Here is a 26,869-nt window from a genome sequence, read left to right on the forward strand (position 1 = left end):
GATTTTTGTGTACGCTAACAGGTCTAACACAATTCGATCTGTCGGGTTTAACAGAAACTTTTACTAGAGGGAGCAAAATCTCTTATAAACCGTACGGACAAGTCTGCTTTATTATTATCCTGCTAACCACAACTCAAAACCAGACGTTTTTTGTCCTGTGTCCTTATCAGAGACCTCAGCGTGGCGGGGAGTTGTCCGTAATATTTTGAGGGGGTCCGCAAAGCCCGGATTGACAAACAGCCGAGTATAGCCGGCTGATAATGCAACTGTGAGATAAATAGGAAGAGGAGGGATGTAAACAGTCTACAGGCCAAGGAAAAGGGACTATTGTGTCTTCAGTTTGGTTAGGAGTCTTTAAAAGAGAACAGCGCGAAATTTCAGTGAAGTGTAGTCAAGCTTTATTTCAAACTATTTAGATCTGAAGTTTATTTCAAACTTTTTTATTTAGAACTATTTGAGGAAGAGAAGCACGAAGGTATTACACGTATTGAAACTCAGGATATAAAACATACGAAATGTTTGTTAATTTGTGCACCATGGCCAAAGGAGCAGGCAGGCTTTCGAGTTGGCCGCTGTCACTTTCAAGTAGACAAAGGATCCATAAATAAAACTGGGAGCGTATCAGCGCAAAAAAGGATAACGTTTCTGCAGGTTTAAGACGCATTCATACGGCGATTCAACACAATTCATCGCCAAAAAAAGAGAGACTCATATCTGTCGAATGAACGGCAGAAAGTTAGAGGGTTGAATTCTAACTGAGTGTGTGGCTCATTGTTACCCACGTCTTGTTTATTGCCGGGATTCCGGCCGAACCTACCTATCGCTTTAATCGATGTCATCACGTTACACGTGTTGGCCTAGACAAAATATCTGTGCGGAACTGGATCAAGAATTCAGTAAACTATGGTGAAAAGTGACGTTTGCCCTTGATGCGAATCTGCTTTGTCCTGCTTTTTATTGCAAAGAGTGGTAATAAAAATCAGAACCGAGAAGAAATTACCAGAATCTATAAAATACTGAGTGTAAAACATGATAACCTTAGAAATGTATATGTATCATCGTATTAGACGCTTTGGCGTATAGCATCGCTGTTTTTATAAGTTGTATTGCAGGTGATTCCGACAAAATACAAACAACGAGTAAGAGATTTATTATCCAACTTAAGCTTTTCTTTTTCTGACAAGTAGCAAAGAAAACTGCATGCAAGGAAAAACAGGCAAGCAAGATGAACGCGCGCCGCGCGCGTTAGGAAACCCATTCTTTTAAAATAACTCTACGAATAACCATCAAACCGTTTTTTTTCCCGGCAGTACAAAAAACCGGCTAACTGTGTTCACACGCTATTCGAACAGGACAAAGTGGATTTGGATAGTAATACTAACATATACCGCCCACTGAAGTTCGAGGATGTTGCTCCATGCAAACGCACCGTCATTACGTGACTGGTAAAAACGCCTGTAAAAAAAGTGCATGTATTAACTGGACGAGAGGGGGAGAAGATAAAGGATTGGCTCTTGTGTGGCTGTAGATGCCAATTCTGAAAGTACAGTACACTTGTGTCCACAGGTTTTATTTGATTGGTCACGCTTTGGCGGGATCATTCGTCAGGACTCAATCAGACTCAAACGTTTGAACGACTTCACTTCACTTTACTCTGCGAGAAGAGGGGGCTTTGATAGATTTCCACGGGGTAAATATTTCTTCGGCAAGGGGCGCAAATTAAGGTTTTCCTTAGTAGACGTAAACCAAGTCCAAACGCATAACATTTAAGTTAATTACATCACACGACACGGGAAACTCCACCTTCGGGTGCTTCTAATTTTAAGTCGTGTGGGCGAGAGGCCATAAATCCCACGAATGCAGTTGATCGTGAGAAATTACACTTGTCACTTTCTTATTTGCTAAGCTTCTGCAAACAACTTTGAAATGAAAAGATATTTGCTTTTTGAATCCGGCTGCAGTGAGAAACGTTATAACAAAGTATTTTTTGCCGATCTATCCTTGAGGGGTATTTGACGTAGAATTTCTTGTTGTGTCGTGATTTTGCTTAGTAAAATAGTTCTGTAATGTCAATTCTGTGCCAAGGTTGACCTTTTTGTCTCGGCTTTGTAAGTTACACTGCGAGCAATGGTTTCTTCACCGGACGCGGAGAAACCACTGTTCACAGGAAACTCAGATGATTAGAATATTGTGTTATGAGAGCTAATCTATGCTGATCGATTGAGAAAAAAAAAATGAAATTAGCTTTTTCAAGCTCGAATCAAAAAGGTCTGTAATCGTTAAGAACATCTGGAGTCCAAACAGTCCGGCACTTGGAAGACTGAGTTTTTATTAGTATCCTTGGGCTCACATTTACTAACAATTTCTATGACTTTTTACTGGTTGCGTCAGTTTGTCAGATTTGCATCGATAATCGTGACAGCCAGGTAAAAACAATTCTCTTGAGCTCAGGATTAAAATCTCAGCTTTCCTATGGAAGAGGATTCTGAATGGAAAATGCTAATCCCATTTTCAGTAATATTTTGGGGGGCTGAAAACTACATGTCACAGTTATCGTGAATTTTACCAAACTTTCATTCCCAAGAGCATTTTTCTTCTTGTTCCGAGTCCGTTTGCGTTTTCACTGCCGGCCGCGCCACTCCTCGCGTCTGACACCAGTAGCACCAGTCGAATCATTTCAGTCGCTTGCAGGTGACACATGTATAATTGTCAGAGATATGTCGATGACCTGCGATAAACTTGTGTCTCATTTGATGCCGGTCTTTAAATAAAACCGTTCCTTGAATGTTATTTTGCCAGCCCCAGAGAGCTGTCGAGTGTCATTTGAAATAATAACAAAAAGCAATCGCGTTTTTCTGTCCTGTCCTTTTCTTTTCCCTCGCTTTTGTCGGGTTACCCACGGATAAAACGGCATAAATCACAACATCTTTTAGGATTTCATCCACCGGGCTCAACGATTTAATATAGAAGAAGGAATGAAGCGTTCACGGCCGAAGAACAATGCCTTTTGTACATATTTACACTGCCTTCTTCTCACCAGATATTCTGCGAAAATAGAAAGTTGTCATAGTGGATATCATCACTTCAAAGACCTTTTCGTAAATAACGTAGCACCGGATATTACCGGCGTCTGGTTTTTTCGATATTTTGATAAACTTGATTCTTCTGCTGTTTTTGATACCAGATTACAGACAGGAAATAATCCGAAAGGGGTCAATCTTAATTATAAACACGATCAATGATCATTGTTAACTTTTTTCTAACTTTCTATACCTTTTAAACCGATATCTGCGATATGTTTTATCAATTTGTTTGGCATGAATACGATCATATCAATCGAAGTAAATAAAAAATGTTTACTTCAATGCTTTTGCTCGGCATGTTTTTTTTTCTGGACAACATTTAATTCCTTCCACCATATCTCTGACTCATTGCTTCCGCAGACTTCCATAAAACTTTATCAAAGCCGCGAAGTTCAGGGATTTTGTCGGCTTCTAGATTCGAACTTGTGTGAGAGTTGATTCTTTCACTTCCAAGGGACGACTGTGCTTTAAAACTGGAACTGAAAAATCCTCCAAAATTAGCCGTGAGAGGATTGGTTAAATTAAGAGAAATAAGAAATATTGAAGAATTAGTGAAGTTTTAAAATAAGAATTTGTAGTTAATAATTAATAGACGGATACCAAGTTAGTCCACTAGCAACCTGGGGTGCTCTTGCGTGGGTATCAACTGTCTGTTAGTGTTCCAAAAATCATTTTCTTTCTTCTATCCCTTCTTTAAACCACTTCAAATTTCATTCAAATTTAGGTTAAGTCCCCCCTTAAACGGTCACCGTTCTGATAGGCGGTCTCGGTCAACCTTTACTAAGTCCCAACGAGCTGTCTGTATTGCCTTGACCTGTATTAAACGGTCACTTGTAAAAAGAACCATACCATGCAAGCAGAGATTCCTTCGATCTTCCTAGAGAAATTGGGAAGAGGATTTTCTACGAAGATCGAAGGGATCTCTGCTTGCAGAACTTAAATATAATAACAAATAACCTGCCAGGTAATTTAATTTCAAACTCTGACCGTACGATATTGACTGTTAGGATCTTGGGGTTAACTAAATGTTTTAGTATTCCTTTTTTTTTTTTGCTATGTTCTCTTTTAATTTGTTATGCCATTTTAATTATTGCTGCGGTTTCTGAGCAAGTGGTTTTATGAGCGCTTTTCTGCAAACTGTACATTAAATGATTAACTGCGATATAGAATGGCGTTTTTTACGTTTTTATTGCGTGCTCTGTGTAACCTGTATAAAGCGGTCACTTTAGCCATTTCCCGAAGCCGGACCGCTTAATACAGGTTCCACTTTATTTCAGCTTCACGCCATTGTACCAGCCGAACATAATCAAATTTCATTTTAATCCGACAGCACCTGTGGCAGGTAGTTGTCTCCTAGGCAGCGGATTTATCGTGATGATTCTATCTGTTACGAGACGAGAGAACTTCGAAATGTTTCCCAGCGTAATGGAGGACAGCTGAGCAAACCTTGAGAAAGAATATTTGCTCTTTGCAAAGTCTCTGATTCAGTCACAGGCGCAAAAAGATATTAGTTCAACTTTCCAACTCAATATAATTTCCCCCAAGGGTCTATTTTTCAAATTGCGGTTGTGTCATTTATTATTTATCACCGACCACAAGAAATGTGTTTTTATCTTAACTAATCGACCGCAAAAATCCACCGAAACGATGGCGCGGAAAAGAAGGAAAGAAAACAAAAAGAGAAATGAATTTTCTAATCTCGGGAAGGTCGCGAAGAAAGTTAATATGTTCAGTGAGTCATTTTATAAACCGCATTCTATCTTTGAATCTCCATTTTCCCCATGACAACAACGAAGAAAAAGATCTAAGCGCGTGGCATATAGACTTTCTGCTAACGTCACTAGTGGATTTGTTTTGTGAAAATATTTTCATAACAAAGGCTAGCAGTTGGACTGTTGCTTTATTGTCAAGCGTTTGAATTACTACTGCTGTTACCCAAACAAAAGCCATTGCTATTGAAAATCAAAAAGAAATAATTTCCCATATGTTATTCACGTTTTAGGAGAAATGAAAGTGTAATGAAGAAATTTCCTTTCCCTCTGTTAATCGAAGCTAATGAGAACCTCCTACGGCTAACTTCAGAGTTGTTTTATAATCTCGAGCTTACTTCAATCTCCAGAATCTCATGGCACCGGCGACTTGCTGGAGTCTTGTCTGATTGTAGTCCATTGTAGACATTGTAAAACAAATTCAATGGTGGCTACTCGGTTTGTCTGACTCGGGCAAAGAATAAGGACAGTAATTCCAGCTACAATAGACCACGATATATGTGCATGATTGAGGCAAAAAAGTTACGTTTAACTTCAACTTGTTAAAAATATATTTATTTATTCACTTGTACTTTTTCAATAGAATTTTACATATAAGTAACAATATACTTTGATCAGTATTCAGTTTAGATTATAAATGACATCTATCGGATACAACTTGAATGCTAACATAATTTGTCTGTGCGAATTAATATTTTGAATATACACTGTTGCATTGCTGGTTTATTTGAGTTGATAGCGCTTAATCTACGTCTTCACGCGAAGGAAATCGTGCATGTTTAGATAAGGGTTGATAACAGCGTTGTGAAAACATCATCAGATGTCATAATTTGTGACAGAATATACTGGCAGTTTTGCTTTTACAGAAACTAGACAAATCAAAAGCGAGAGATGTATGTTAATTCTGGAGCGTGAATTGCCGGGTGGTCTTCGCCATAGTCGGGTCATAGTTTCCGCCAACACGCGAGCTGACTTCGTATTTGGGAAAAAATGATAGTCGTAAGGGAGGCTTTACCGTGAAGATAATTCACCGGAGGCGATTCACTTTAATGAGGAGCTCCCTTAGCCAGCGAAGGAAACACATCTAAGCGAATAAGCGCTCGGCGCCTCATCCGGGATTCTCTATCAAAGGAAACCGCAATCCACAGAGCGCGATAAAAGGTTTGTCAATATCTGAGTTCATCGTGGTGGGCCTGAAATTGCAGCGTTGTGAAATGGCAATTCTGCGGGTAAGTATTTCCTGAAACTGCCCTTGATTCATCCCTAAACAAGCACACATGCTTGAAGAACATCCCTCGAAGGTGAATTTGCCGTGAAGATTAATTTGAAGGCGAGTGCGAACAAGCCAAGTTAGTCCTTCCGAATTAGACGACTTGGCTTGCTTGTGCATCGTCCAAACAGCCGGTCCCACACGCCGTAACTTGTTAAGTCATGCGTTGAATCGTTCACAGCAAATTGCACGCGAGGGAAACGTTTAAAGAATAGAACAAACCTTATAAAGAGTGGCCATTAATTTGAATAAACTAAGATGAATTTCTTTGGCAATTTACATCAGGGGTTCTGTTCATGCTCTGAGTTGAGTGGAAATCAGTGACGTGAGAGGAGAGAAATCCTCTTTAGGTCATAGAACAGATAACGTGATGCGAATTACGGACTGAGCGGAGCTGTGTGAACTGATTTAACTCATTGAAAGACCGGGGATACTCAATTCTTGTCATATTGCTCTAAACCTTAATGTTGCAACGTATCAAAGAAAAATCAATGATCATTATCCATTTGTTAAGATCGTTTAAACGCCAGCTCCCTTGTTGACACAAATTCAGATGAAATTACGGGCGTGAGGTTTTATTTGGGCCTCGGACAATTCACGCCAAAATCGCTATGTTGCCTAGAATTTTTTTTAACACGTTTTGTAGTTTCTTTGTGGTGGACGTGAGGGAGAACATAGGTTATAAGCTTGCCATGGTTACCGGCAATCTCCGCTAAACAATCTTTGTGTTTTCTAGTCAAACAAGGAGCAGAGAATCAAGCTTGAGGAGTTGAACCCGTTCATAACGTGTGAACTATGCAAGGGATATTTGATCAAGCCAACAACCATTGCCGAGTGTTTACACACATGTAGGTAGAAACAGTGGCGGTAAAGTGATTGACTACCAAAACAATTCCAACATTTCGACACCTTGTCTCAATGCGCGGCCCAGGGCGTTGAAAGATGGTGGAATTATTGCTGTAGAAACAGGCGAGGTTGGCCTTTCTCTAGCGCTGTTATGCCCCAAGGCCGGCCGACAGATGTTCATTTATTATGCACAGTCGTCAAAGGCTATTTATTTTGTTATTAGTTTAACTTATCGCTGACGCCATGCGTTCATAGGCTTTCAAATAACACGCTCAAAGCCTGTCATTCTGCGTTGCACGCGCGCAGACAATGTGAAGTGGCTTTTTGTAATCTGTTTCTCTCGCTTTTTGATCATTACAAAGAAGTTTGCTACTCAAAGATCGATCGGGAAATTGGCATCCTACAATAACCAATTATTGATCAGGTCGATTTGTTCATGCTCTGGCCGGCCTGCTAGTGACAGCTATAAGTGATATCTTTCGCACTTCGCCAGAGTGTGATTAAATTTAATTACTTTCCATAAAGATGTGCCCTTTGTGTATAGCTTCGTTTTGCATATTAAGTAGGCCAGCGCTGTCTCGGTAAAATTTCCCGTAAAATCGCTTCGCTGTATGCCCAGTCCTTAAGCAAGAATTCCCGTGGTTTCGAAGTTGTTTGCGGCTAACATCGAGTAACCTCGTGGTAAGATTAATTTTCGCCGCTATTTGAAACGGGAAGCAGCCCCGTCGAGACAAAATTGTACAATATTAATGGCCCCTGCGGTTTTGTATTTGTTTGTGCTAATAATCTAAGCTTTCCAGGTTATGAAAACCGTGTTTTATTGCGTAAAGTGAGATAGGCCGCAATTTAAAACGTTTGAGAAATCTCGAACTTACCGTATCACAATGGGAAATCGCGTAGCAAAAAATCGGCAGAGTGGGTCCTGTGGTGATGTCTTGTTACAAGTCAAAACAGGAAAGCGTAACGCCGTCTTTCAAAGCTGAACAATGCGATAACAAAGTGTGATAACTTTATCATTAATGTAAACATCATGTATTCACTGGATTAGCAGTTTGATGAACAGAATTTCGACAGTTCGATGGACAGTATTTTATAAGAGAAACGACTGTCGCTTGAAAATCTGAATATTAAAAGAAAAAAACACACACGATTATTAATTGAGGCATGTGTGCTGTTTGACTTGACATATCGTCTGAAAGGTTCTTGAAATCCTTCAATACTTAAGTGGTCTTTGGTCCTAATCTTCAAGTCTTGAATTCCAAAGTTTTAATCTCAATTGAATGTCAAAAATGTAACCTTTCATCTCCGACAATTTGTACTCTCGATATGTGAAGGTTGATCTGGTTAAAAACCTCTCGCACATTGTTAATATATGTGTTCAAGAAGCTTCACCGAGGCAGCAATTCTGATGAACTAACATGAAACCAAAACCAACCAAAAACAAACTGCTTTCTTCGGTTAATTTCTTCGCGGGAGAGAAAGGTCAAAGGATGGTATGTGTTGAATAAACTACGCCGTTTTGTTAATCTCTTCTAAGACAAGAATCAAATCTTTTTATCAGATTACCAATTTGGTGTTAACCCGCTGTTAATGGTGGACTCCGTCTCGGGCATCATGCAAAATTAGCGGGTAAAAAGCAAGCAACCACCGACTAAAACAGAACCTAAGTACAGATATTTAGGTGGATTTATGTCACGATAAAGGCAGACTCGCATCATTAACCCATCAATAAAAGCCCTCGTGAAAAAAGGATGAATAGGGCTTTAATTGCTTTTCTTTATTTGACAAGTTGATTGTGCAGATAAAAGAACTCGTCTGTCTAACTATTTTTCTTTGAACAATGCAATAGTTAATGACAAAGAGCTTTGGCCATTTATTGAGAAAACAATTCAAAATGAACGGCAAACAAACCTGAAACAGTGCGGCATCTGCGCGATGCGTTTGAAGAAGAAGAAGTGAAATATTGCGGGTATTGCTGAGCTGAGGAGTAATCTCCTTCAAATTTCATCTCCTAAAGCTTCATCGTTTGGCTAGAAGCGCGCCACGACAAAAGATGTAAGCAAAGATTAAATGGTTCACTGCGCACTTTAAAACTTGTTTACGTTTGAATTAAACCCGACCAAGTGAAGCATTTCTATAGAGCAACAATTACTGAAGAAATATGTTCGGAATAAATGTGATGACCCATGTTGCGACGGTTTATCGATCAATTAAAATTAAGGCTCCATTTTTTCGGAAAAATCATAGGAATCGCAGCAATTCAATTTCAATTCCTCAAAGCCGGCACGCAAACAAGAAGTACTTGAATCACAATAATTTTCAGACGCATCAACTTTCCGACGAAAAAATATTTCCGAAAAATTTTCCTGTCTCGAACAAAAATTGCTAATGCTATTATGTCTATTTCAACGAAATGTGCAAATTATTGCAATTTTAAGGAATTTGCAAACACACAAGACATTACGACTTTGTGACTCCATATTAAGCTTGGACAACAAATTTGAGACGTTAATTATCATTTTCTTCCCGGAACTGCGTGACCAGTCGTTGCAACATCCAAGATCAGATCTGCGACCGCGTTTATATTCGTTGGTAATTCATACACTCTTCATTTTGTGCATCGATGCTTTGCGTTGTTCTGTTTTTGTTCTGAGTATGCCGTCCACTGACTTGCTGGAGTTCGTTGCGTTCGGCCGTCAGATTGGACTATCTAAACCGAACAGTGTTCAATAATCAAATTGGCCAATATGTACACGTTACATTGTCCCAGTGCGTTTACTACGTCCAAAATTTCAAGAAAAAACATTCGAATTGTGCCATGAATTTTTTGTTCGAAGTTCTGATCGTCCGGCGAAAAATTATAAGTCCAAACATTTTCATACTTCGTAGCCACGAAAGTAATACACTTTGCTTTGAGAGGCGGGTAGCTTAATTTAAGTCGAACAGAGTGCAGATTCGATTCTGATTTGTAACTTGAATTGTATTGAATGCGACTGAAATCACTGCGACGTATAACGCATTAAAGGCTTTTCCGTCTTTACTGCAGAAAAGTGTACACCGTAAATCCTCGAACAACTGCTATATATACGTCATAGAGGTTTTTGAGCTGAAAACTGAAGTTTTTAGAGGCTAGGAGGACATCTTTACTCTCCTTCAGTATTCTCAGATACTTGAAAGTTATGGGATGGAAGTACACCGGTGAAGATTTTCGGGACACATACGGGGCGCTGCGCTTCGCTTCATCGAGCAATCATGGCACCCGGGCCTTGTTCTCGGTTTTTATAACAGAAAGTGCCTGCCGCCTAGTGAGCTTTCAAGACTGTTCATAAGTGCGATCATTCGATAAATCATACCTACTGCCGGATTAGTAATTTACCGTGGCCGTTTATTACACAAGGCTAACCTGGTTCGGGTCTGACCTTTGGATGAAAATCATGAAATCATGCGAAGACCTTTAGGTCGGTGTTATGTTAGGTTCTAACACTTGGTTCCAACCAGTTTTCGATAATACGGCTGTTTTAGTAAGACCTTTGGCTGGTAAGTTTCACATTTTTTAAGACTGATATAAACTTTTGGTTATTTCACGGGCAAAAGTTTCTTGCTTTTCCCCCGGAAGACCGTCCAACGATTTGTTTCCTTGAATACGGAATTTTCAGTAATACGTAACTGACAGTTTTTAAACCGAAAGTCTGACGAGCAAGCGAATTGTTTGCCTGGCGCAGTACCAAAGCCCAATGTTTTATTACCTTCCATAGTACTTTTCCAAAAGTAACTCTTTCGCTGTTCCGGTTTGTCTGTGTACTGGAAATAGAAGCTGAGCACTGCAGCTGCTGCTGCTTTCGAATTATATTTCCTGGGGGTTTTCCCTCCAGGTTTGGCACTTGTGTCTTTTATTTTCGTAAGGTTCAGACCTCCGAGAAATCGTGGAAAAGTGATCGGTAAAATGGATTAGTCTGCAGAAGGATAAATTTTGCTTTCAGCCCGTCGCCAGGGATAATAACTGATTCATTTGATATAAAAATCTTTTCCTTGAAAAGCGGAAACCACCCTATCCGGGTACCTGACTAGGGAAAACCCCCCAAGGAAATAGATCTTGACTGTAGCGCTGAGTTAGAACTTGCCAGGGGTTTGGGACTCCTTCAGGAAACAGAATCAGTTTTCTTGAAATGTATCTGTGATAGAAGCGTCTGCATGGTCGCAAGTGTTCTTGATAATAAAACTCTGTTTTTGGTGTTGACACACCTAATGTCGCAAACAAAAATTGTTTAGTTGCGCTTTACGCGGATGCCTCCTCACTCTTTCTCTCGCGCGCGAGGGGAAAAGACAAGATTCCCGCAGTAAACAAACGACGAACTAACCAGGGGTCAATTTAATAAAAGTTTTACACTTGTAGTTTACAAGCTGGGCCGTTTGTTTTACATGCAAACACGAAAGGAAACTCAATGAAAAGTTCACAACCGAGTTCAATAATCCTCGTGAGACTGTTAACAATGTTTATCGGAATCATTTTCTGCATGCCGCATGTAATCATTAGCACCCAGATTGTTGGTTGCAAGTGTATTAATCTCTGTAAAGCGCATACTAACAAGACCAAAGTCGCTGTTCTTAGCACTGAATATCCAGGGTAGTGTCATTTAAAATTTGAACCCAGTGAAAATGACCTACAAAAAGCTCTTCAGTTAATGAGCGTAAATGATTGTACCGAGCGTAAAAGGAAGGTAGTTGGAGGCTAGGGTTTGTGCCCGTAGCGTTCGACTCGCAAGATCGCTGTTCGTTCGTTATTTCAGTCGGTACATAATATTTGGTTTATTGGTGAGCCGCGCTTGTTGGCAGTCTGTAATCGTTATCTGTTATACCAGTCTGCAGGAGTTGCATCGTACAGAATCTACAAGACAGCGAAGAAAATATCTGCCCTCAGTGCTCCACGGTCATCCATGAAACAAACCCGTTTGAGATGTTAAGGTGGGTAGGTGTTCGATGAATTGTCAAACGTCGGGATTTCATCCACACACTCAAACGGTAGGAATCACTTTATATGCCAACAAACTGAGGAAAGTGTTACTCCGTGGCTAAAATCACGTGAATCGCCCAACACATTAGCTAGGCTTTCATCCACTGACATAAGTATGAGACATAAACCGTGTCCCCTCAGGAGTGGCATGCAGAGTACTGCTCAGTAGTTCCTGTTTGATTTGTCACACTTTAGAATTTCATTTATACAATCACTAAAAGTAAGATCTACCGTACCTCGTAACGCATAACAAATAGTACCGCAGGAAAAAACCGTTTTCAACAGCTTTTGTTTGGTTTGTTACACTTTGGTATTTTTAATCCCAGACTCGAAAGTTTATGGGAACCGAGGTTGGCTGCGTCAACCGGAGAGACAAAGTTAACAATGCGCGGCTTGTTCGGCGTCGGTCATTTGTTTAAGAAGAAAGGAAAAATCGATTCGATTCTCCTCAATATGCGTCTTTTATATTTTCTATTACTTCTTTTAAGAAAGGTTACTTACATCATCGCCATCTTTAAGTGGGCATGAATAATAAAATTTCCCCACCCGCTGGGCTCTAGTTTAAGCGGAAAAAAGGAACTTCGCCATACGCCCATCACACGAGCACTTGGCACTGCTGACGAAGTTGTGTGGCCTCATGCCTTAGTATAGAAATCAGCTGCAAAGTGTTTCCCCTGAATGAAAACAAAAGCATCAGTGCTGTGAAGAGCTCCTCAAGGATTACCATGCTTACGCCCCCTCCTCCACCCCTCCCCTTTCAAATTAACACCTTCTGATCAACGATCAAGAGGCTGAGAACCAAGGGGCATTTAATATTGGAAAGGATTGCTCACTCCGACAATTCAGCTTTATGTCACAGAATTAATGTCTGAGCGCTTTTTTGTTCAACGTCGGTTATTTGAATTTGTAACTAACAGTCGCTTTATATAGGACAATTAAGACTTAAGCCTTTACACAAAAAAACAGGATAAAATCTTATGCCACACCCTTCACCTTATATAGCTCGTCAGGTTATCCTTTGTTTGAAAACAAGACATGGGCGGCTTAGTTCACCAAAATAGACAGTGAAAAATATATATTTTTACCCTTTGTTTACGGAAGTCTCTTCATGAAGACATTTCCGATGAATTACAACCTTTTGAAAGCGGAAAATTAGTCGGAAGACCAGAGTGTTGTCATTAGTAGATTTACGTTGTTTCAGCATCCGCTGTCGTAAAAAAGAAACAAATTCCGTTCGTTTTTGTGGATAAGCTTTAATCGGTAAGAACAAAGGTCATCGTAATGGAAACGCAATGCAGTTTGTTGTTGGTTATTTGAATCGTGAACGGCCACCGAGGTGTCATTAAAATTCATGCTTAAAAACGATTTGAGGCATAGCGCATATTGAAGAATATGGGCCACGGAAAGGTCACTGTCTTGCCCAGAATAGCGACCAATATAAACAAACTGTGCGTTTTCCAGCTGCAGGCCACCTTACAGCTTCTAATCACTCACGCGAGTTTGAGATTAAGAGAAACAGGAACTCAGGATTTTTACCAAAGTGAATAAATTAGTAAACGTTTCCATAAAATAAATTATGTTGAAAATTAGAAACTATGACAAACTCGAATCGGTTGATACCGCATCAGTTCAACCGACGAACCTCTCCCAAAAATGGCGATTAAAATGCATTATAGTTACAGACGCATAACCGAGTCCCATGTCAAGGTTCGTTGCGGCTTGGTTTCAACAGAACCGTAATCACCTTTTCACTAACTCCCGATCCCTGTGGACAAATAAATCCTTTGTTTATCTTGTTTGCGGCCCATGTTTAAACACTACACACAAATGCAGCATTGAAACTGCATTTTTTTATTTTCTATTTTTTTTTTTCCATTTAGGTCAGATCAAATGCTTGAGGATATTATTTTTAAGTTGGTACCAGGACTGCAAGAAAGTAAGCAATTATATTTGTTTCATTTAACTTTCAATTTCCATCTGTTGTTTTGATATTAAGTTGAGAAAGTGCCCATAAAGCATCATTTAGATGGTTAATTCTCTTAATAAAGTGCTTTACTTTCGCCTCAGTTGTCAATATATAGTTGCCTTGGTTTCCATTTCAAGTTCCGGGTGTTCAGTTCACATCATTCCACGATGTTCAAAATATCTGACAAGGCGAAACTCACTTGTCTTGAACATTGTTTTTAAATTGAAGTAAATTCCCCTGACGAGAGTATTTTGCGTTGTTGTTTGGCACACGTTCGGCTTTTGTTCTTCCGCTTCCCTGGCAACACAAAGTTCAAGGAACTGTTAAGTTTCACTTTCCCTTTCAGCGCTAACTACCTTCCAAACGAAACCATATTGGTACAGGGCCAATCATAACAGCTATTATGCTCTTAACAATAGCGTATTGATGACTACAAAAATAGCAACAACTTCCCTTGACCACCAGGTGGATTGCGTGACTCTCTTTGTTTTGTTGAGTCATAGCCAGCCCACTTAGTTTCTATGTTTACTGGTGACTACACTACTACCTTCGCTTTCCAAACTGATTCGCGGAAAAACCAGTCCAGTCAGTGCTTTAAAAGCCTTTGTTAAATTCCCACTTTAGCTATTCTAGGAAAGAAACCTGTTTTTGTCGTTCTTTCGAGGAATTGAAATACACAGGTTAGAATCATCGCAATGCGCGTTTCTTGGTGATATTACTCAGTAGCTTTCTATTATCGAAAGCGTCGTGCTCTGAAATCAAACAAGAGTTAATTATCCGTCTACCTTTTCAAGACTGCAATTTTATAGCACTTTTAAATTTGCATATGCTAACGAGCAAGCATGAACTTGCCTTTGTGGTTGATCAGTTGAAAACACCGGAAGACTTTACTCGGGGAAACCCCTCAAGAGATGATTCGCTCCGATTGGCTAATATAAATAGGCTGAAAAAAACTTCCTTGTTTTCTCGAGATGTGATTCCATTTGAACCTTTATATTTATAACAAGCAGGACTTCTCCGTTGTTGTCATTTTGAACTGGATCGCTAAGAAACGCTTTAAATCTAGATCTTAAATGGCGAAGCATCAAAGTACGGAATTCGTCATCGCGCAGAACAAAACCACGCTTTTGAAAGAGAATGTTGAAAGAGTGCGATCTTTATTCTGCGTTGAAGTTTCACTGACACTTAATCCCAACAATGGAATACAGTGGATTTGTCTCAAAGGATCTACCGAGGAGCTTCGAGAAACAGCAAAGACTTACATATCGTCGCTGTGCAGCACTAACCCAAAGCACTGTCTTGAACTACCGGCCGCCGTGTTTGAAACCTTGAAAAACGGCAATGGAGGCAAAGAGATAGAAAAGCTTACTGGCGCCGTGCTGTCGTTCAACGACTCGAAAGTTTTCCTGCAGGGTGACGATCTTGTTGTCACGATGGCAATCTCTGAAATTGAGCAAAGGATTGCCGCGTTCGAACAACAACATGGACTCGATACTAGTTCTACGAAATTTGCAGGAGGCGATGATGTTGAGCACGATGCTGAAAACGTTCCTGAAAATTCGACCGTGGACACAACGGACATTCCGCCTTCCATGCGCGAGTTTGCGCGCAAACTTCATTACCAAGACAAAGACATCGACGCGGTCGTAAGAACATTTGGCACAGAAATCAACATAAATCAGCTTCTCCAAGAACTTGTTAAAAATTCCGCGTCATCTCTTCAGCTCAGCTCCGCTTCAGAAGACACTAATTTGCTTCCTCTTGCACGCGGAAGTTGTTCTCCATCTTTACCACTCAGAGAAAAGCGAATCTTAAATGCAAGAGGTGCCACGAGTACGATTGAGACCCGAAAGCAGGAGTTTTTCGATCAGCACGTAAAACCGTTCCAAGTGCCGGATCACTTGCGGCCCATTGTGATCGATGGCAGCAATGTGGCCATGAATCATGGAAACCAGAGAGTGTTTTCTTGTCGCGGGATAAAACTTTGCGTTGAGTATTTTATGAGGAGAGGACATGATGACATAACCGTGTTCGTACCCATGTGGAGAAGAGAAAAGCCTCGGCCCGAGAGTCCGATATCGGAACAGGAAATCCTTGATGAACTCTCCAGACAAAACGTTCTAAAGTTCACGCCTTCTCGATGGAGTGGCAATCGCCATATTATTTGCTACGACGACAAGTATATCGTCGATTTAGCCGATCAAAATGGCGGCATCATCGTTTCCAATGACAATTTTCGAGATCTGCACAAAGAGAATCCACGATGGAAGGAAACCATTGAGCAGCGGTCACTGGGGTACACTTTTGTCGGAGATCGTTTTATGCCCCCTGATGATCCTCTGGGACGTCGAGGACCCTCCTTGGACGACTTTCTTAGAAAAGGATCAGCCACGCACCCCAAAATTTGCCCGTATTTGAAGAACTGTACCTTTGGTAACCGGTGCAAATATTACCACCCGGAAAGAGACACGCAACGACAACAGGAAAAAGCTACGGTGAGAACCTCCCCGGAGAACCCCGAGTCTTCTGTGGAGTCTAGCGCTCATACGTCAACTAGAACTCACCATGGGAACATTGTAGGAGACCCTAGGGTTTCCACGCAACCTCAACCTGTCCAATCGCGTTTGGAGCCTCGCTGCACTGTAAGTCCATCGACGCCAACTGTGAGGGATCCAAGGGTTTCTATTACGACTTTCCAGTCTCAGCCTCGCTGCACTGTAAGTCCATCGACGCCAACTGTGAGGGATCCGAGGGTTTGTATCACGACTTTTCAGTCTCAGGTCGAGAAAGGTGGACGGTCCCACGAAATTGGAGTCCGTGGGCGTGGACAAGCTACGGGCGCCCCATACGATCACACCCGCGTTCCTTACGGCGGTGAACATTACTACCCTGGGTATTATGAAGGAAATGTCTACAACGATTACCTTCATCCAGTGGCTTCGGATTACACGGCCAGAAACCTGCCGTATCAAGAACCTCCGCGCATTTACCACCACGACATGGGCCAGTTTTGTCCCCCTCCACCCGCCCAATGGCCGCCGTATCCTCCACATCCTTACGCTACACCTGCGGGTATGGGATATCCCGCGGGTGCGGGACAATGCACATACGCTACAGGCAGTTATTTCGAGCCCCCGCCAGCCCATTATCGTTATTGCCAGGGAGGCCAACGGGATCAAATAGACAGTAGCAACTCGCAAGATAATACCATCAGCAAAGAAAAATTTGACGAACTAGTTGATACGCTTAAGAACGTTTTTGAGGGGGATCAAGAGACAATAATTCATGTTCTGCACACGCACCCGAAAGAGTGTGCAGATGGTGATATCAATAAACTGGCGGAAATTTTGCTGGAGCCAGCTATGCGTCCAAACTGACTTTAATAGCTTGAAAAAAGCGTAATGCATTCAAATATTTTATAGTTAAATGTGAAATATACAAAAAATATGTAAATTATGTAAATAGGGTATGAAAGATATAAGTATATCGATTTTTAGTGTTCCTATGCGGCATCGTGTTACGAAAAAAGCTATTCTTTGTAAATAGGATTCTGCGTCAAATGTAGATCAAACATCATCCAACCATATCGCTTTTACTTGTGTTTTGCTTTCTTCGCTTTCTTGTTTATTCGGCATGTCATTTGATCGTGTGATCGTGCCAAATATTCTTTATTAAAAGAGCTGTGAAATGAAACCTGTGTCTACCTGTATTCTGAATGCGTGGGATTACAAGGAAGATTTAAAACAAGTGTTGGCGTATAGCTACTGTAGTTTTGGTGGAAATATTTCCCTCTAAAACACTTCCCGCCAAAATATGCCAGATGGCATATTTTGGCGGGAAATGATTCCACGGGAAGCATCCACGCCTGAACTCCAGGAAGCCGGAAAAAATGGGAGCTGAAAATCAACGGTACGTGCTGTCACGCGTTTGACGAAAGAACCGCAAAGCTTCACGTGAATTACCGCAAAGAGCTGTTATCCAACTGCCAATCTTGTCAGTATGCAAGTATGCTATCACGCTAGTGTTGAGATAGGAATTTTGCTCATGTCAATGGTTTGCCATATCCTTACCCCAAAACACGTCAACTAAAGCGACGAGGAAGAAAAAAAAAAAAAAAAAACAGAAACAATCTTAACTTTAATTACGTTAATAATGTCTTTACCAGGCAGCCAAGATAAGCCGCGCGGGCTGTCCCACGAATACTGTTAATAACTCATTATAAGGCGAACGATAATTCGATGGAATTGTAGATTTTGGCATCGATGAGTCATCATGCATCTGTTTTCCTGCTAATTCATTTCTATTTGATGAAATTGCCAGGATTAGTCGTAATGATTATTCTTCTCCATAATCTTTCCGCTCCAGTTGTCAGACCTTTATATATTGCACGTTGTTCGGAGTTGAATTCCTTAACTGTGACCATTTAAGGAAGGCGCCTCCAACTACAAAAATAATTTTGCGTGGTTTTTGGCTATGCGGAAAAAGCAGATCTGAGTAAGGGCTATTGAAATCCAAAAGAAAGTTGAGGTTAGCCATACATTTCTCAGAGATAATTAAGCAACAAAAATTACGAAGTTCAAATCAGTACATAACAATGAATGGTATTCTTTTTGGATTCCGATAGCCCTGCCTTGAAGATCTGACCTCCCGCATAGGCATAAAATGCGCAATATTCCTTTTGCATTAGGAGCCATCTTATTGAAAAATCCTAGTTTCTCGAAGCATTTCGTTTGCGCAGAACGCATGCGCACTAACTAAAGAAGGAACCGTCCCTAAATGAAGGCTAAAGAGCGCTTCTGTTCTGTAACTTTTGTTTGTGTGGATAAAAGATTACGGGCCTGTTTAAATCGACTGGTGAATATTTGACCGTTTCGTTTTTTTGTAGGAGAGAGACGCCAACAAGAGGAGTTCAACAGATCTCTTCGTTCAGGAAAAAAAGACGGCAATGGCGGCTTCAAACACAAACACAAACACGAAGGTATACCGATAAATTTTTGATTTGTTTGTAAACATCATCCGGTTGAACATGGGGAAGTCATAATATTGAGATTCTACGTCTAAAGCCGGCGACACACTAGGCGATTTTATTTGCCGATCGCGGCGAATTGATCGCAAGCGATTTTCGCCCCCGATTACTGCGGACCTTTTGGCGATTTGGCACTCTCCTGACTTTGTTCCCAGGCTCCATCGTATCACTGCTATCCGCCATTTTGAAAAGTCATGTGATAAAATAGCCCATCCTGATTGGTTGACTTTACTGATATCTGACATGCCAGATATCGACGATTTTATACGCCGATCGCGGCGATCGGCGAAAATCGCAATCGCTGCACCAGGCACACAAGGCGAATGCCGGCGAATTTAATCGCTGATATTTTACATGCCAGTTATCGGCGATTATATTCGCCGATCGCGGCGATCGGCGTATAAAATTGCGTAGTGTGTCATCGGCTTTAAACCTGTACTAACATGGTACTAAGCTTCTGAGAACGATCGATAGATGAACATAGTTTCAAGTCACGTTCTCTTTTGGTCAGAAACTCACAGGTTGTCATGGCGAATCTCGTGCACTCCTTCGGAGTTTGAATCTCCTCAAGTTCAGTTTCATTGGAATCGAAACGGAAGCTCAAACGCTCCCTTTTGTTGGCAACTATAGCTCTTAGGCTTTGACTTTATTCGCACGCCATTGGTTGACACGTATCACGTGTCGTAATGTCTTCCACCATCCTTAATTTTTGCATTCTTTCCCTTTTGTATCTTGATGTAATTTTTTTTACATTAAAACACATTTCTTCATTGATTTTTCTGTGTGATAAGTACTTGTGTGTCTGTTGTTTGTCATGTTTTGCAGTTTTAATATTCGGCGAAAATCATCATTTGGCAAATAATTGTTGAATATAATAACCTCCACGAACAGTGTTGTTCCATATGCTCGAAATTTTGGTTTGTTGTTAAACATAATCATTCTCCTTGAGTCTCGTTCTCGGAACACAACGTCATATTTTTTTTTCGCTAAATCAGTAAAGGGTTAAGGCTGGTTCACACGTCGAACGCAAACCCAAGCAGAATGAGCTACGCACGCGCATTTCAGTATCGCAAGATGGCGGCAATCTTGTTCCTATAGTCCGCGGTACCCTAGACCAGCAGTTGGGAAACGAGGACTCTGGCAACGAGATTAAAGATGACGGAGGAAGACGCCATCTTGGTTTGAACGTAAACCGTAGAGGCATGGGACGAGTATTTTTCATTTTGCGTTTGCCCGGTTCACACGCGTGAAATGCAAACGCAAGCGCAAATGCAAGCTCAAGGAAATGAAAAATCAGTTTTCCATTTCTTGTGTTGGCGCTTGCATTTGCGTTGTGGTAGTCCACACGTGTGCTTGCAGTTGCGTTTACGTTGCTCGTGTGAACCAGCCCTCAATGTCTATGCACACATTAGACGTCGATGGAGTGATCGGTGTTTGCCCTAAATATTGATCTTTAATTTTTGGATTGTAGAATTTGGAATCGACGAACCTCCTCCAAAGAGACACAGAAGCATGTCCCGAAAGACAGATCATTCGGATGACTCGGACAGTACACAAAACTTTCACCGAGATGATCCACAGATTGGTGTCTGTCTACAGTACCTCAGGTTTAAAATAATCGCATCTGTCTTTATTTCTACTCGTTTAATCACCCCTCCTCCTCCTCCTCCTCCTCCTCCTCCTCCTTCAGTGCAGTTAATTCGGTTACCTTCAGGATCGCGATTTGGTGTTCAAAATAGCGAAACAGATAAGCATGCACTCACAATGACAGAGATAGTACAGCTCACTAGTTATATTTGATCAGTATAGAAAGTTGTGTTGCTGTGCTCTGCACTTGCAAAGGGGAAAACATTGACATGACTGTCGAAGTTAATTTTTGACTCACTTGCCGCAGTTTCTCGAGTTCTGATTGTTTTATTACTTGTTTGCTGATTTCTTTGGTTTTGTTGAAAACGCTTGACTTGTCTCTTAAGAGGCTGTTATAAGGGAACTTTAGCAACGATTACGGCGACGACAGGGAAAACATCACTATTAAAATGAATTCGCGTTTGTTCAAACGTCGTCACGATTATTCCAACTTGCTTTCGAATGTCAAATGTATGTGGAATTTCCTGGAGTTAAATTCTTCAGCTGATTCTTGGAAACCGCACCAAAGTTTAGAAAGAGAAAGAAAAATTCGTAGTCCTGTGTTTACGTCCTACATGAAAAGTCCCATCCGGAAATTTCTCGTCCTAGTCGTCCAGTGACGGCAGAGAAATTTTTTGGTTATTAAACCTGTTGCTTTCTGTGACGTTCTTGTTGCCGTCGCCGTCGTCGTTGCTAAAGCTCCCTATTTTAGTTGTTTCGCAACACTTCCTCCCACACTACCATTGTGTAACGACCCAGAAAACGGCAACGTATGCGACTGCTATTTGACGAGATCCGATTCCACGCGCTTCCTTTTACGTCACCTTTTTTGTTTTATTTTTCTCTTCCAGCAAATAGTTTATTCCCATTTTTTCCTTTTACAGAAGTTTTGACGAGGAGGAACTAATATCCGGAGAAAGTAAAAATAGATCACGTGCTGAGCACACTGGGTCTGAAAAACCACCCGAAAGATAGATTTGTTACTTTCTAATACAAACACCGTTTTGTATTTCATTGGAAATAGATGTCTCTTCGCTGGTAGCCTGCGTAGCAAGCGTTTCCGTGCTGTTTCCGAGCAAGGACCGCACGAAAAATGGCGCGAGTAAGCGGGGAGGTTTGGCTCTCGTTTCATTTCTCGCGCGGCCAAAACCGAGAACCTCGTTCCTCGGTCTTTCTTTGCTCCGGAACAGCACGGAAACGCTTGCGACGCAGGCTATTTCGCTGGATGATATTGTATTTGTTATCGTCTAAGACTTCGGATGCCAGTGCGCATGCGGTCACCAATTTCGGTCCCAGGAGGCTTCAATATGGATGACGGCAACGACAACGCCTGAAACAAAAGGATTAATGAGGAAAACCCTTTCATGAATTAAAATGTTACCGTCGGCTTCTTCAACGTTTTTCAAGAGAAATATTTACAAGTTTTCCAAGTATTTTGATTTCGCCGGGGCGATTCACTTATCGTCGATTTAACATTAACCTTTCGAAAAGAACCACTCTTTAAAACAATGAAAATCATTTTTTTTCATGAGGCGCCCTTCCATGTGTTTCCTTTTTCTGTTTTTAACTCACATTTTTCTCCCATTTCGTCCGTTATTTTCAGATCAATGGAAGATTCGAAATTAAATGGTTCAATGTGGGAACTGGTCAGGAAGTACATACGATGCTCTTCACGAACCACAATCGGTCACATCAAGAAATACCTCAAACTCAAGCTGAAACTTTCTGCTGTCGATCAGGTGAATAAAATTCAAATCCATGCGGTCTCCCAAAACTAAGACTAATATACCATGCATTTAACATTTTCAAATCAACTGCCCTCTGAGAAATTAAGTTGAAAGGCATTGCTGCAGTCTGTTCGCGTTGACTGATGGGTAGCGAAAGTGCACCGATAATTGACGATATGTCTACTTGTTAATCTGGACCCATCATATTCTCCTAGGACCCGGAGCCGGGAAAGACTTTTTCCTCGGTGTGGGTGTAAGATAAGTTAAGATAAAGATAAGAAACTTTATTAACTTGCCAATGTCTTTGTATAGCGTGGGGAAATCCCATACTAATTTGGGGAAACAAAATAAATAGATACTAAATAAAGCCGGAAAAATTAAAAATATTTAAAAACTGCGTAAAATAAGTAATAATCGATCGCTAAAAAATTGATATAAAAACGATAAGATTGCATAATCATGATGAGCAGAGGGGGCAGCCCTTGCAGCCGTCATCCGCCGTTAAACTTACATCACATTTACGAATCTTGCACTTAGGATGGACAGTTAGCTAGTTTTGTTTTGTAATCTCGTGTTTCTTCATGATGACGAGCGACATCAGTTGCTTGCTGTTACAATTGATGAGGAAAATGTTCTGACTTGACAGGTTGAGGTAATGTGTAACGGTGAAATCATGGGTAAAGATCATACGCTGGAGTTTGTGTTCATGACAAGATGGCGGATAAAGGTAAGAAAAATAATCCTTGAAACTTTCAAAACTTTCGAGTGTATTTTGGTTCGAAAGCCCATACTAGCAGCCAGCCATTTCTACTTCAATGGGATCTAAGAAAAATTTATCCTTTTGCTAATCTGGCAGTCTGTAATGTCCGTTTTATTAAGCAACTATCATCACTTGTTTCTCAGCGTTATTTTTTGTCTAACCGCTATTTCTTCTCTCTTCTGCAGGGCAACACAATTTTAACCCTTCAATATCGACCCAAACTGGACTTCCTATGACACAATGGAAAAATAGATAGTATTTAGAAGTATTTAAAATATAAAATATAAGAACTAAAAAAACATGGCCTTCACAGGCGATGGGTGACACTCCCTTACTGCTCGAAATGCTAATGATGCATACTAAGTTAATGTCACTTCTACTGCAATTTTCTTTTCTTTCTCTTCTTTTAGTTTTTTTTACTTTAACCCTTTAAGCCCGAACACTGATCAGCATCAAGTTTCTCCTTGTAATATGAATGCTTATTTAACTCCTGAGGTCATGAGAATTAAGGATATGATCACCCAAGGTGAATTTTCTCGATATTTTAATAACTTCTCCCCAGAACTTTTACAAGAGAAGTATGAAGACAAGATAGGAGAATTTGTTCTTTGATATTTGGGTTTAAGGGGTTGAGACCCGTTTACACATGCGATGTTTCAGTGCAATTTTTGTCGCACCTTTAAATGCAACATTCATTTCTCTCAAGTTGCAGTTTTAAATGTCGCGTATAACTCGCGTCAATTTCAGCGTTATTTATCGCCGCGATGTCGCAGGAGCTTCGAATATTTTTGAAACTTGATGCAAATGTGCAGGATTTCTCAGCAAATATACAGCGAAATCGCAGCTGGTTTACTGAAGCCGCAGCCTTGAGCGAGAAAAATTGAATTTTGTAGTGCGACAAAAAAATCGGCGCTTATGAGTTGCAGAGGCCTGTACAAAGGAAGAACGATTTTCGCTGAAAAAAAAAAAAAAAAACTTGCTTTCTTGTATTTTCAACAAACGTCGTGAGTCTGTGCAAGAGGAAAAACATTTTGGAACGATTAAGCCACGAATGTTGCAGCAGCGATATTTTTCTCGTGTTTACAGGCCTTTAGTTTATGGTACTCTATTTTTTTTCTTTCTATTCAATCTTTCTCGCCTTTAACTGTATCGCAGTATAACAGGGAGTATAATCATTTTGGTGTCTAGAATATAGAGCGGACGGATGTGCGAGCTCCGAGTCAGGATCAGAAAAAAAAAACCCAACTTTTATCGGAGTATAAAACACAAAAAATGCTTTGTATTGTTTTTGAAGTGCTTTCCTCGAGTCAAAACTTGGGGTGTAGGGTATATTTTGTCGCAATCTTTACCGAAATCCTTTTCGAGTTGGATTTCTTATAATCTAAACATACAAAAATGCAGTTTTGACGCGTATGAATGAAGTTATTTCATCAAGTATAGAAAAATGCTAAAGCTATGCGGTTATATGCAAACCTTTAATGCACTGAACGAGCTCTCGGCTACCGTACTGTTTTCTTCTTTCCCTTGATTATCATTTAAGGGTTTTTTCAGTTTGCCCACCCAAGACAAAATCGTCACTCATGTTAATTAAGTTAAAATTACGAAAGAGACTAGGGGAAATGACATTGTAGAAAGTTGGGTGCTTGTGAATTCTGAAAAAAAAAAAAGGGAAAAAAAGCTAAATTTACACTACAATGTATGCAAGCTATGAGATGCGATGCGATGTGCCTCACGAAAACTGCAATAATGATGGAAACGTGACTGTCAAATGTGAGGTTTTCATGATCCCCATATAGTTGTATCCGGCAATTCCAATCTTTATTCTGTCTGATTTGTACAGAGGTTCAGGATTGCGTTTACCGAAAACGGTAAGCGTCAGATTGACCTTTACGTCACGAAGTAGTGCAAAATAATTCTGGCATTTGGTGCTAACACGAAAATACTCAACTTCACGTAGAAACGGAAAACGGCGAGCGTGATCACGGGGTAGTTTTTTCCGTTTGTTATAAACGTAATCCTGAGTCTCTCTTATCATCACTACAACACTAAGTCATTATATTAGGCGCCCTTATATGTTTTTATATTGTTATATTCGCTGTTGAATAGTAGCTGCTATTGTTAGGTTCCCTGTTTTCTTATCCGCGCCGTTTCCAGTCCAACATCAAGCGGTCCCTGTTGCGTACCCTGTTATCCATCCTAAGCAGTATTGTTGAGTTTCTTGAAGGAATTTAATGTTCGTTAGTAGTCTACAGTTGTCTCACTTCAATAGTCTTCTTTTTTTGGCTGGGGGGGGGGGGGGGTGGTGGTGGTTGATTTTAACTGGACATTTCTCAATTCTGTTAATTAAAATAGTTTGTGAGAATCAATGCAGTTGTTAGCAAAAGAGCTCAAATAGAGCATGTATCGTTAATCCCTGGAAAATAGACATTACAGGTAGATTGCCATAAAATAACTCTCTTGGAGTCATATTAAAATAGTGTAAATATTGTAAATAGAAATATAATGCGTTTGCAGAAAAATATCATCGTAAAAGTAATATAAAGATTTAAATAATAAATAGTTTCCGTTTTACATTATTATTAGAAATTGTTGTGGCTGATCAAAAAACCCACTAACACATTAAAACTTCATTTGTTATTTCTGGCAAGTGTTCCATTATCCAGGTTACGTAGGAAAGATCCGCTCCCCCAAAAGGAACATTTTTGTCTTCGCTGGACACATCAGTTCTAGCAACATGAAGCGGGACGTGTGCCACACGTGAACTACAATTAGCTCGCGACGAGTGGTTAGAACGTTCGATCAGTGAGTGTGATGACCCAAGCACACGTCTTTCTCTTTAATATTGTCTAATTCAACGACTTTGAAATGTTTCAATATAACTGGGCGTGGGAGATTTTAAACGTTTTGGTAAAACAAGACAATTGGCTTGGTACTCTACGGAATGTGGATGATCCCCCAAAACGTACGCGAATACTAGGTTGTTATAAATGTGATGAATGTTTTTGTCCGAATGGTTGAGGGCAGGGAACGAAGTGCAGTGAACCGTGTTGATGCTTTTCAGTGTGTAGAAATTCACTAGCCTTACGTCACAGGGAACTTGTAAACGGAAACAAAGAAAGAAGCGAACGAATAAATCGGATTGGAATGCTTCCGTTAGTTGCGGCAAAAGCCGGAGGAGATCTATTACAGCTCGCACACTAAACACATTGAAATCGTCCTTCGCATGAAGCCCAAGCCCAACATTCAACAAAATATTGAGACCATTTGCCGCAGTAACAGTCTTGTAATGAGCTAAAGATCTCTACTGCGCAGTACTTTTCACTAAAATAAAAAAAATGCGAGTGTCGAGCACCTTTTTGCTTGAAACTATCTATCACATATCTCTTCGGTACTTCGGTATATTACGAACTCACAATATGACCAGCTCCCAGTTGGCTTGATACCTCATTTGGTAGAGCACTGCACCAGCATGGCTTCGAATCCCGTTCAAGCCTGAACGTTTTTCAAGCTTTCTTTTCGCAGCTGCTTAAGTTACAGATACAACTGCGATAGTCTCTCATTTATTAATAACAGATAGCGAGTGAACTAACCAATCGGCTTACAACATTCGCGATAGAGTGATGGTAGGTTGATATTAACTTACGATAAATGGCTAAAAGAACTACAAAGAAAACTCCGCTGAAAAAGCAAGGTCAATTCTGAACGCACAATGAACACAATGGCCTTCGAAATTTGTTTTTTCTCGCTCAGTGTGAATTCCCGAGAAAATGAAAGCGATTTTGTTT

General features: G+C 40.5%; 3 protein-coding genes across 4 annotated transcripts in view; 2 read left to right on the forward strand and 1 right to left on the reverse strand.

The window, feature by feature from the left end:
* The window catches only part of LOC146472528 (polycomb group RING finger protein 3-like), a 114,288-nt gene that overhangs the window by 15,766 nt on the left and 71,653 nt on the right, over positions 1-26,869 (reverse strand). The window lies entirely within an intron of this gene.
* Positions 5,497-25,726, forward strand: LOC146472529 (polycomb group RING finger protein 5-B-like). 2 transcript variants are annotated; one of them, XM_085119311.1, is made up of 10 exons: positions 5,503-6,081; positions 6,859-6,970; positions 11,828-11,930; positions 13,860-13,915; positions 18,831-18,923; positions 20,443-20,578; positions 21,482-21,566; positions 22,199-22,336; positions 22,971-23,051; positions 23,270-25,726. In XM_085119311.1, exons 1-10 carry the CDS (start codon positions 6,067-6,069, stop codon positions 23,318-23,320), a joined length of 870 nt encoding a protein of 289 aa, XP_084975437.1. In that variant the 5' UTR covers positions 5,503-6,066; the 3' UTR covers positions 23,321-25,726. The 2 variants fall into 2 exon arrangements, with proteins under 2 accessions (XP_084975438.1, XP_084975437.1); XM_085119312.1 differs by lacking the exon at positions 21,482-21,566 and having other exon boundaries at positions 5,497-6,081; positions 22,201-22,336.
* LOC146472530 (uncharacterized) lies at positions 13,955-17,638 on the forward strand. The gene has a single exon (XM_085119300.1). It carries the CDS (start codon positions 15,019-15,021, stop codon positions 17,320-17,322), a length of 2,304 nt encoding a protein of 767 aa, XP_084975426.1. The 5' UTR covers positions 13,955-15,018; the 3' UTR covers positions 17,323-17,638.

Source organism: Pavona decussata, unplaced genomic scaffold, assembly GCF_977016875.1.
Source record: "Pavona decussata unplaced genomic scaffold, jaPavDecu1.1 SCAFFOLD_98, whole genome shotgun sequence".
NCBI classification, from domain to species: Eukaryota; Metazoa; Cnidaria; class Anthozoa; order Scleractinia; family Agariciidae; genus Pavona; species Pavona decussata.

Bases quoted from the DNA above. Each gene is read 5' to 3' on its own strand.
- LOC146472529 (XM_085119311.1), top strand. The intron at 11,931-13,859 runs GTGGGTAGGTGT...TTTTCCATTTAG, and splicing joins AACCCGTTTGAGATGTTAAG to GTCAGATCAAATGCTTGAGG. The intron at 13,916-18,830 runs GTAAGCAATTAT...GTTTTTTTGTAG, and splicing joins GGTACCAGGACTGCAAGAAA to GAGAGAGACGCCAACAAGAG.
- LOC146472530 (XM_085119300.1), top strand. From the start codon at position 15,019: ATGGCGAAGCATCAAAGTACGGAATTCGTCATCGCGCAGAACAAAACC.